The sequence below is a fragment of the Oncorhynchus mykiss genome, chromosome 26 (genome assembly GCF_013265735.2).
Source record: "Oncorhynchus mykiss isolate Arlee chromosome 26, USDA_OmykA_1.1, whole genome shotgun sequence".
Taxonomy (NCBI): Eukaryota; Metazoa; Chordata; class Actinopteri; order Salmoniformes; family Salmonidae; genus Oncorhynchus; species Oncorhynchus mykiss.
This window is the reverse complement of record NC_048590.1, coordinates 19,755,537-19,767,578: the sequence shown is the minus strand read 5'-3', so window position 1 is coordinate 19,767,578 and position 12,042 is coordinate 19,755,537. Positions and strand designations below refer to the sequence as shown.

Here is a 12,042-nt window from a genome sequence, read left to right as displayed (position 1 = left end):
CCTTTTAAATCCCCTATGTCCCTTAGCCTCAGTATCACAGACCCAGGCCTCCACAGAACCACCGAAACAGAGACACCACAGGTCACCGAGGCTAATCGGCCACTGCCATACATGATAGTATGACGGGAGCTGCCTGTCCAGCACTAAAACCAAGGCTCAATACCATAACGAGATGGCAGAGCTGGGTCTGAGTTACGTACGCAGGTTCACCAATCAGAACTTGAAGCCCTGTGACACAGCGGTAAGAGCACTATCTGTAGACCACAGCGTAGCGTAGTGTGTAGTGTGCATCCTACTTTATGAACCTTCACTTTATTTCCCCCGTCCCCTCTACTCCCTCGTTTCCATTGACCCAGATCTTCATTCCATTACCCATTACGCACTTGCCACTATTCGCTGCATTTGCTGCTATTTTTCAGCCATTTTAACCTCTCCCTCCACAGTATGTCTTTTCTATAGTCCTTTCCTTCCACATTCATTCATGTATTTGACTTCCCATCCCTCTGTCACCTCTTTTCCCTCTCTTTTAGTGCTGAAGAGTAAATGAAGAGCGTGGGGCCCCAGTAGAGAGAGCAGACAGTCCGCGCATCATCGCTCATTTCTGTCAGTCTACCTGCCTTCTCCCCATGCCCCTAGAATAAATACACTTTAAATCACCCTGCACACACTGGCTTTGTCCCGCACTGCACTTTATTACTGTCAAATAAGGAGTCCTGGGAATAACCCAGCCAGGGCTGACCCAGCCACTCTCCATACTGTACAGTATATCTAACCTATACTCTGAGCATCTCCCTCAGTCAGTGTACACACAGCTCTGGCCTTTCCCTCTCCTTCTCATTGGCTCAGCCTCCAGGAGGGCAGGTGTTGGGGCTTTTTCCTCAGGTCAGCCTGTTAGATGACCTTCTCAGGGAGAGGTGTCTGGTGCACACACAGCTGCTCTTAAGCCCACAGAGCAGAGCTCCAGCACAGGGGTCAAGAGGACAATCCTAAACCGCTGCATGTTGACACACCCGTTGGGTGTTGAATCCCAAATCTGGGCTTTAAATGAATCCAAGTCGTCTTTAAATAGCCTTGACCACAACCCGGAGGCTCAACATCCACACAGAATACAAACATGAATGGGAGAAAGGGAATTCTCCTTTTTTCCCCCCCTTGAAGATTACTCTCTGCAAAGAGAACTATCTATCTATTCTTCTATTCTTCTTCATTCCCTCCAGTCAGACATGTATTATACTAGGTTTACCTCGCCGTTTCCCTCTCCTCTGTCAAGGTTTGAGTTTTTTCAATGTTTCCAAACACTTGAGAGAAGTTTACCTTTAACACAAGAAATAAGAGATTTTTTAATCTCACGGTTTGGTGTCTGAGAGTCCTGCAAAATGTAATAGCGGTTGGGGATTATTGAACAATAAACAAACTGTTTGGAAAGACGGAGGGCTTTCTGACTGTGGTTCTTTTGATTGTTACTCCTTATGGACTGATTGATCTATTCTCTTGCCCCTATAAACGGGGTCCTGTCACAGAGAGGGAGGAGTGTTCTTCTTCTCAAAATTACGATTGTTGCATTTTCCTTTAGTGAATGATTCCAACAGAACAGGATGTAGCTAGATACTAAAATAGATTCTCTGCTTTTTAGGCCTTGCTGTCCTATTCATCGTTGATACCCAGACACACACAGACGATGGATAAAATAAAAAAAAAAAAATGGTGAACAGAACCAAGGCTTTTTAATAGATGGAATTACTCACTGAGGAAATCTTGCAAATACTTGAATCCATTCCTCAGCTTTCTGAAAATAACGTCTGTCCTCTAAGCAATTTTGCAATTTTGTCTTTGAAATGGCCTTGTCACCTCCTCGAGACAGCGGGGGAGACATTAGGCCTAATTCAACTCATCTGTCCTGTCCAGGCAACAGAACTACCTCCCTGAGTCATGCTTTAGCTGGCCTGCTTTTCACTGGCACCAGTCACACCTCGGACCGGACCAACATGGGCAGGTCCAAAACACTTCATTATCAAAAGTGTAACGCTGGTTTTCTATCAGTTCAGTTCTCAGGTGTTGAACAATGAGACTGAATGGGCCTTGGTTTAATGTCTAGTCTGCCTTGTTCAGGCTGAACTAGGTTGGGTGTAAAGACCACTTCACAGTGCAGGTGTGTACTTACAATTCAGCCATTTTAACCAATTTTCAGGTTAAATAGCTCAGTCTGACATTGATTGTTACACATTCCATAAGTCATACAGCTTTGTATTGAGGAATGCGGCTAGCTTCATTAGAGAAATTCTGTCATTCTGTTGAAGCCTTTCTGATGAAGGGGACCTGACTGAGTGACCCAGAACGTGGCAATTCCACCTCTGCCTCCAAGCCACCCAGTCACACAGACGTAGACACAGAACCTTTCCTACAGATCTTTGTTAAGAACTCTATTCTTTCACCCTCCTCTTCACTGAGCCCTTGAAACGTTATCTCGGACGTATAGCTCGGTTCTTTTTCATCAAATCACTTTTATTTTTCCCAAAGGCAGGAGGCTCTTCTCCTCCTCCCTTTCAACCTCCTAACAAAGAGCACAGCAACAAAGCCCGCCGTTTCTTAGCAAGCAAACCAATAGCCCTCTACCCATCATGCCTTTCTCTAGCAGGAAACGCGCTGTGTCAACATTATCAGGCCGGGCGGTGAGATAACCTCCGGTGAGATGGGCAACAGGGCGATTGTCTGGGCAAACACAGAAGCCATGCTTCAATTAAACCCCTGGGGCTACAGCCCTGAAAAGGCCTCTCACCCACACACACACACACTGACCAACACCACAGCCCCGTCACTCAGACCAGCTACCGCAGCACAGATATTATGACCTCCAAGTAGAGGGGAAGTCTGTAGTCAACCCCATTCCCAATAGAACAACTGTCATGGCTGACGGCCCACCCAATCTGCACTATTACCAGAAAGCCTGTACAAGACGGCTGGCCGACTGTCAACTGTACACAGTATCTGTCCATGTTGGACTTACCCGAGGCGTTCTTCAGGTAGCCGTTGGAGTCCACAGTAGTGTAACTAACATACGGTCCAGGCTGGTTCACACCAAACGGCTGCAAGATCAAAACACACACACACACACACACACACACACACACACACACACACACACACACACACACACAATTAGAGACGAACACGCATATTAGTGGATCCATTATCCCTGAAACGACTGATCTCCCACCATTTAATTCTCAACACAGACGCCAAAGTCTTAACACAGACATCTGTCCCCTTCCATGACTCGCCTCAGGAGGTTTTGGCTGTGTGTACAGAGCGTGTGCGAACCCTCCTTGACCTTTCTGAAGCCAATGGGGATCTGGGTGCAAACCCCGGCAGCTCTAAGAAGCTAGAGCTGTCCTCTGGGTGAAATAAAGCACAGGTTCCGGGCAGACTGAGAACAGGCTACAGTGAGCCTGACATCACAGCCAGCTCCATCACATCCTCTGCATTATGCAGTCCTCCCCACTGCTCCTGGTAATCCCTCAAAATGCTAATGAACGGCACAATGTGGCGAATCGGAGATGAATTTTTAAACGGTTGGGAAAAGTAAATTAGACCTATGCTATGTAGCTTTCTCTGTGTCTTCAAGGGAGGACTGGGGAAAGTTTAGGCCTGGACAGAGTGATCGTACATGAAGTTAGTTCGCCTTCTGATTTAGAGCCTATTGTCATCTTCTGGGTGGGTTACCATAGATACCAGTCACCGATGCAGTACCACCTCTGAGCAGATTTCTGAAAGGTCCTTCTCATTGAGGCAGCCATTTACAGATATGTACTGAATTATTATTTATTTTTTTAAACGACAACCAATTTTATTCTAAAGTTGTTGCACTCCAAAGCCACATAAACGCTAGACTTCATGATACACAAGTTGCCACTAAAACGGCTTGGGATGAAATCCACTGCCCTAACAAACTGCAGTGTAGCCCTGGACTGAGTCGAGGCTGCTTGGTAAAGGATTTTCACAATTCTTGACCCACCCAACCGTTTCTCCGGGTTTCCTATCTGAGAGAGCCCTGACCTCTGTGGCCTTCATCAGCTCTACAGTGTACAGTGTACGGTTGGGAATTGCCAGGGACCTCACGATATGATATTATCGGGATACTTCGGTGCCGATAAGAAACACGAAGTGGACAAAACATGAGGAACACCCACTCTTTCCATGACATAGACGGACCAGGTGAATCCAGGTGAAAGCTATGATCCCTTATTGATGTCATCTGTTAAATCCACTTCAATCAGTGTAGATGAAAGGGAAGGAGACAGGTTAAAGAAGGATTTTTAAGCCTTGCGACATGGATTGTGCATGTGTGCTATTCCGAGGGTGAATGGGCAAGACAAAAGATTTAAGTGCCTTTGAACAGTGTATGGTAGTAGGTGCCAGATTTGAGTGCGTCAAGAATTGCAACGCTGTTGGGTTTTTTCACACTCAACAGTTCAAAGATACTTAAATCAAAGCTCAACGGTTTCCTGTGTGTATCAAGAATGTTCCATCACCCAAAGAACATCCAACCAACTTGCCACATCTGTGGGAGGCACCGAAGTCAACATGAGCCAGCTTCCCTGTGGAACGCTTGACACCTTGTAGAGTCCATGCCCCAACGAATTGAGGCTGTTCTGAGGGAAACAAGGGGTGCAACTAAATATTAGGAAGGTGTTCCTAATTTTTTGTACACTCAGTGCATGTATTGCGATTCACACGATTCCCACAGTTCCATATGTAATGCGATTCACACGATTCCCACAATTCCATATGAATTGCGATTCACATGATTCCCACAGTTCCATATGTATTGCGATTCACACGATTCCCACAGTTCCATATGTATTGCGATTCACACAATTCCCACAATTCCATATGTATTGCGATTCACACGGTTCCATATTAATTGCAATTCTCACGATTCTATATGTATTGCGATTCGATACTGTGATTTTTTTTGCTATTGGATGTTCAAACGCATTGCTCATCCTATGTCTGCTGCAGAGAGACAGAATAGAGTTTTGATCAGTCATGGAAATAAAAGGCTCCCTATTTAAAATGAAGTTGGACAACAAGTTAGGAAGGAAACATACTGGAGTTTGGGTTCAAGTACAGCTAACGAGTGCAAAAATAATATTGCAATATTGTCAAAACGACACATCGTCAAAAAATCATATCCAATTTTTTCCATCCACCACTAGTACTGTGGGGAGACGGTTCTCTCAGCATGCCGCGGGGTGGGGGTCTGAGGAGCAGTACATGACCTAGTGGTAATATGGAGGCTGTATGATCTCTTCATTATAGGCCGATGACGCCTAATGAAGAGAGCTTTCTGTCTGCCCCGGTTTTAACAGCCTAATGAAACGCTATGGCAGGCTGCTAGAGAATGCAGCCAGGCTCCCACACCGACAGACCCTCCCACACCGACAGACCCTCCCACACCGACAGACCCTCCCACACCGACAGACCCTCCCACACCGTACAGTATTATACATTGCATGTAGGCCTATAGCTTCATCAGACTGAACAGTTGTACAGTACTGGGATTGGAAATTGAACAAAGGTTCTGTGGAAACTAAAGGGAGGTGGATAGTGATAGACAATGAGACAATAGGTGGGAAGACAGACGGACAGAAGAGGGTTAGAGTGATGGATGTGAGGGACTTAAGGAGGAGGAGAGCGGAGAAAACAGCCCAAAGCTCCAGACATGGGCTCCATCAATCACCCGGCTGAGTCAGGCAATGGTGGGGTGAGTGTGAGCGGACACACAGTGGAGAGGCAAACAACCCAAACAAACACTACGACAGGACCAGCACCAAGCCTGTCTGTCACTAGCTCTGGGGACATTTCCATTTTTAGTCATTTAGCAGACGCTCTTACAGGACCAAGATGACTGACTAGTTACAAGATAAGCCTTTTCACTCTCTCAAAAATCATTCTAGAATTTGTATTTTTTTAATTTCAATATCTCCACGGCTATCTTTTTTTCATTGCGTTACAATGCACACGCATACACAGAGACACTAGTCTTACCTTGACGTTTCCCGGGCAGTCGTTAGAACAGAGTCCACTGAGCACTGAGGTGGAGAAAAGGAAGACTGATTAATTAGCAAGCAACAGGAATTTTATTTGTCCTACACAATCCCATACAGTGTGGGAGTTGTCTGTGACTAACAACACGGCTCGATGACGGCTCGAGTTAGACACTGTACGGTTAACGTCGTCATCCCGGTAGGAAAACCCAAACTTGGTAGACATAAGATAGACCTGCAATGCTTATTTAGTTTTTTCTGTGGATGCTTATTAATGGGGAAGCTAAATAAATTAAGTCATTGCATTAACATCGAACAGCCCCCAGGATATGCAACATTTCAGGGAAGTCAGGAACCAATATACACAGTCAGTTAGGAAAGCCAAGGCTAGATTTTTCAAACAGAAATTTGCATTCTGTAGCAGTAATTACCCAAAAGTTTTGGGACACTGTAAAGTCCATGGAGAATAAGAGCACCTCCTCCCAGCTATCCACTGCATGAGGCTAGGAAAAACTACGATAATCGAGAAATTCAATAAGCATTTTTCTACGGCTGGCAATGCTTTACACCTGGCTACCCCTACCAACAGCTCTGCACCTTGCGCAGTAACTTGCCCAAGCCCCCCCCACTTGTCCTTCACCCAAATGCAGATAGCTGATGTTCTGAAAGAGCTGCAAAATCTGGATCCCTAGAAATCAGCCGGGCTAGACAATCTGGACCCTCTCTTTCTAAAGTTATCCGGCAAAATTTTTGCAACCCCTATCACTAGCCTATTCAACCTCTATTTCGTATCGTCTGAGATCCCCAAAGATTGGAAAGCTGCCCCGGTCATCCCCCTCTTCAAAGGGGGAGACACGCTAGACCCAAACTGTAAAAGACCTATATCCGTCCTGCCCTGCCTTTCTAAAGTCTTCGAAAGCCAAGTTAACAAACAGATCACCAACCATTTCGAATCCCACCGTACCTTCTCCACTATGCAATCTGGTTTCCGAGCTGGTCCTGGGTGCACCTCAGCCACGCTCAAGGTCCTAAATGATATCATAACCGCTATCGATAAAATACAGTACTGTGCAGCCGTATTCATCGACCTGGCCAAGGCTTTCGACTCTGTTAATCACCACATTCTTATCGGCAGACTCAATAGCCTTGGTTTCTCAAATGACTGCCACGCCTGGTTCAGCTACTTCTCAGACAGAGTTCAGTGTGTCAAATCGGAGGGTTTGTTGTCCGGACCTCTGGCAGTCTCTATGGGGGTGCCACAGGGTTTAATTCTCGGGCCGAGTCCTTTCTCTGTATATATCAATGTCGTCGCTCTTGCTGCTGGTGATTCTCTGATCCATCTCTATGCAGACAACAACATTCTGTGTACATCTGGCCCTTCTTTGGACACCGTGTTAACAAACCTCCAAATGAGCTTCAATGCCATACAACACTCTTTCCGTGGCCTACAACTGCTCTTAAATGCTAGTAAAACTAAATGCATGCTCTTCAACCGATTGCTGCCCGCACCCTCCCGCCCATCTAGCACCACCACTCCGGATGATTCTGACTTAGAATATGTGGACAACTACAATGGTTCCTCCTTTAAAAGTTGCGAGCTTACACCGCGGGACTTAGAGGTACCCAGCGTCATGGCTTCATTGCTCCAGGCCACCACAAGGGGGAGTTAGAGCACTCATTATGCATTTGGGACCTTCTGCACACATAGACAACAGCCACCCTCGAAGCATTGTTAGCCATCACTCCACAAAAGCAGAGCAAGGGGAACAGCTAATTCCAGGTCTCAGAGTGAGTGACGTCACTGATTGAAACGCTATGAGTGCGCACCCCGCAAACTAGCTAGCCATTTCACACCGGTTACACCCAACTTGAAGAAAATCCAAAAATACACATTGCGAGATATTTGGCGAAATAGACAGACATGCCTATATTTTCCCCCATAGGAAACAATGGGAAGACCGCATAGTTCCAATATTATTTTTGTTGTTGACATTTTGTTGTTTACATTTGAACTATAAAGCAACGTGAGCAGGTCTCATTGCCAACAATAGAGAAGCAGGCATTGTGACGTTGAACAATAAGCTGGGAATAGAATGTTCGGAAGGCAAGTTGGTGCCACGGTGCTCAATAGAACTAATAGGAGCTGGCAGGGTGAAAAATGCACAAAAATAAGGCCTGTTTTTTCCCGATTACTTCAAAACGGCGGCCTTACCAGCTCTGTTAGGGCGAGTAAAATGGTCAGAGTGGTCTCATTTGTGTCTGGAAGTAGCTAGCCAATGTTAGCTTGGGTGCTTGACTGCCGTTGTAAGGCCAGAATGCTCAAATAAACCCTACTCCTCGACCCGAATGTCCAGTGTGCACTCCGAGAGGGAAATGGTCTGAATTTACAAAACGGACAATTTCTCTCTGAAACACCAAAATATGAATCAAATTATTTAAGCCACATTTCTTAAAATCAATCTCATTTACTATGTTATTACAAAAAAGGTTTTAAATTCTCTGGTAATAATACGGAATACTATCAAATGCTTCTCAAACATGCCCTCTGGTGGTCAAATTAGAAATAACTTGCAGTAACAGAAGAAATAGCTGAGAATTAAATGACGTGCCACAGAATGCTGCAGCAGCACGCAGGGTGTGCCGCAGTATGACACAACTTTTAAAGGAGGAATCATTGTACAAATACCTTGGTGTCTGGTTAGACTGTAAACTCTCCTTCCAGACTCACATTGAGCATCTCAAATCCAAAATTAAATCTAGAGTCGGCTTCCTATATCGCAACAAAGCCTCCGTCACCCATGCTGCCAAACATACCCTCGTAAAACTGACTATCCTACCGATCCTTGACTTCGGCAATGTCATTTACAAAATAGCCTCCAACACTCTACTCAGCAAATTGGATGTAGTCTATCACAGTGCCATCCGTTTTGTCACCAAAGCCCCATATACTACCCACCACTGTGACCTGTATGCTCTCGTTGGCTGGCCTTCGCTACATATTCGTCGCAAAAACCCACTGGCTCCAGGTCATCCATACGTTTTTGCTAGGTAAAGCCCTGCCTTATCTCAGTTCACTGGTCACCATAGCAACACCCACCCGTCGCACGCACTCCAGCAGGTATATTTCATGGGTCATCCCCAAAGCCAACACATTCTTTGGCTGCCTTTCCTTCCAGTTCTCTGCTGCCAATGACTGGAACAAATCGCAAAAATCACTGAAGCTGGAGACTTATATCTCCCTCTCTAACTTTAAGCATCAGCTGTCAGAGCAGCTTACCGATCATTGCACCTGTACACAGCCCATCTGTAAATAGCCCACCCAACTACCCCATTCCATATTTATTATTTTTTTTTGCTCTTTTGCACCCCAGTATCTCTATTTGCACATCATCATCTACACATCTATCACTCCAGTGTTAATGCCAAATTGTAATTATTTTGCCACTAAGGCCTACTTATTGCCTTACCTCCCTAATCTTACTACATTTGCACACACTGTACATATATTTTTCTATTGTGTTATTGACTGTATGTTTGTTTATCCCATGCGTAACTCTGTGTTGTTGTTTCTGTCGCACTGCTTTGCTTTATCTTGGCCAGGTCGCAGTTGTAAATGAGAACTTGTTCTCAACTGGCTTACCTGGTTAAATAAAAAAGGTGAAATATAATTATTTTTTAAATGTAATTGCACTGTAAATAAAAGAGGAAAAAATACCAAGAGAAGAAAAAAAAAATATTGGTAATAAAATAAACACAGAAAATAAATGAGCTCAATAATAAGCTGCAGGGGAAGTGTATTTGGGTATTTGTGTGCATATGGAGCAGCAAGGAAAAAAAATCCTGAATTCTTAAATCAGCAATAAGAGGAATTAATATATTAGCATACTAATTGGCTGGCGCTGGTAATTTGCACATTGAAGTTGAGCTGCTGAATACTTCTTTAATTAGGATCTACCATCATGCATCCTGTACTGCTGCTGCTCACTGACTGGACTCCTTAATGCAGATAAACAAACAACCCCACTCAAAAGTAAAACACATGAAAGTCATTCCTCTTTAGTGCCGCTACTAGGCTTAGTCCCAGAAACCGACCATCACTGTTGGACCGTATAGCCGTGCCGTATGGAACTGAAGGACGTGTTTCGTGTTATCCAATTGGTAGTTACATTCTTGTCACATCGCTGCAACTTCAGTACGGACCTGTGACAGGCGAAGGTAGAGAGCCGTGCGTCCTCCGAAGCACGATCCTGCCAAGCCACACTGCTTCTTGACACACTACTCGCTGAACCCGGAAGCCAACCGCACCAAGGTGTCAGAGGAAACACCGTACGCCAGGCAACAGTGTTAGCATGCATGCTCCCGGCCCGCCACAGGAGTCGCTAGAGCGCGATGGTACAAGGACATTCCTGCCGGCAAAACCCTCCCCTAACCCGGACGACGCTGGGCCAACTGTGCGTCGCCTCATGGGTCTCCCGGTCACGGCCGGCTGCGACACAGCCCGGGATCAAACCCGGATCTGTAGTGACGCCAAGCACTGCAATGCCTTAGACCGCTGCGCCACTCGGGAGGCCCTGAGATGAGGCCCTTTGACCTCCACGTGGAGATATTCGTTGGGTTATATATATATACCTCTGTGGTCGATGGGATCGATACTGCCCATGTTGAAAGGTATATGTTCTGCTGCTGCTGATTTCATCGGTTACAGCCCTAAACAGGACATGAGAATACAGATCTGATCAAACACTGACCTGGGCCCGGTTTCCCAAAAGGATCTTAAGGCTACGTTCATTGTTGAAACCATTGAACTCAATTGTTCTAACGATTAACTTAGCCTTAACATGCTTCTGGGAAACCGGGGCCTGGGATCAGGTCTAACACCTGTCAGCCGTGTGCAGAGGACAGAGCAGGTCACTAGATCATAAAACGCTGGGCCTCTAAACCCAGAAGGGTGTTTCTGTTTTGCTCATTGAAAACCATGCGCAATACTGACCCAGTCTCTGCTTGGGTTGAACCGATCTCATATAGCTAAGGCTATCCTCTCCAAATTCATTTTGATTTTTGGAACTTGTATTACTATTCTCAGCATGCCAAGTTCCCAGAACGCCAAGTTAATTCCAATCCACACTGACCCATGGTGTAGAGGTTGGATTACAAACGCCTTCTCTTTCTAAGTGTTCATAACAAAGATGTGATCCCGAGTCACTCGTGGCCACTATAAAGAGGAGCAAGTGCAACATCTTCTCTGGCTTGTTTAAAGGACTATGGGGACTGTGATCGTGTGGTGCCGTAAATTGGTTAGTAGAATGGGTAAATCCAATCAATGGCGCTGACATAGAGACTCCATAAAGTGCCTGACGCAGGCAGTGATGCGTGGCTCGGGGAGAGAGACCGAGACGGGGAGCGTGCCTCGCCGCTGTCCTTCACGAATCACTGGCCATGCTTCTACTGCTCCAGGATGTGAATGCTTCTCTGTGTGCTAGGATAGACAACTCTCCCTCTCTGACTCTCACAGAGCAACCCCCCCCTGCCTTCTAAGAACCCGGTCTTACTTCACAGCTCGCTTTTTCTCTTTTGTTGTCATTCATTAAACTCGCACGCAACAGGTAGCAAAGTAAGGGTCACATACAGACCTGGGACCGCTAACACAGTAAGTATTCAGGGTTTATCCAGAAATCCACAACTGTGCACACAGACGCTGGTCTGCTGCCTCTACTCTGTTGGATAGAGCTATTTGTCAGAGGGAGCTGCGACAAGGGCAATGTCAATGCTGTCGGCAGCTCCCCAGCAGGACTTGCCCACTGACGTGGAGGATGAAATGGTATGTCAGTGTATTCTGCCTGCGTACGCCTGGGCCTGTCTACTAGTGTGTGTTTGTGTTCTTTGTGTGCACAGATGTAGGATCTTAATTTGATTCAGTTTGCTACAGCAGGAAAATAATCCTGCAGCAACAGGAAATGTGAATTATTATGTGGATTATATTTAATGGACATTGTTG

The 12,042-nt window shown here is 45.7% G+C and overlaps 1 protein-coding gene across 3 annotated transcripts in view; it reads right to left on the bottom strand.

The window, feature by feature from the left end:
* itfg1 (integrin alpha FG-GAP repeat containing 1) overlaps positions 1–12,042 on the bottom strand; it is a 119,731-nt gene that overhangs the window by 23,800 nt on the left and 83,889 nt on the right. For 2 of the 3 annotated variants that reach the window (XR_005039670.1, XM_036963415.1), the window contains exons 13-14: positions 6,049–6,092; positions 3,005–3,083 (exon numbers count right to left, since the gene is read on the bottom strand). The exons of the other annotated variant lie outside the window; for it this stretch is intronic. Coding sequence is in view for 1 of the 2 variants with exons in the window: in XM_036963415.1 (XP_036819310.1) it covers positions 3,005–3,083; positions 6,049–6,092 (123 nt within the window). In the remaining variant the exon portion in view is untranslated. The remainder of the gene's footprint in view (positions 1–3,004; positions 3,084–6,048; positions 6,093–12,042) is intronic. 3 annotated transcript variants of the gene reach the window in all.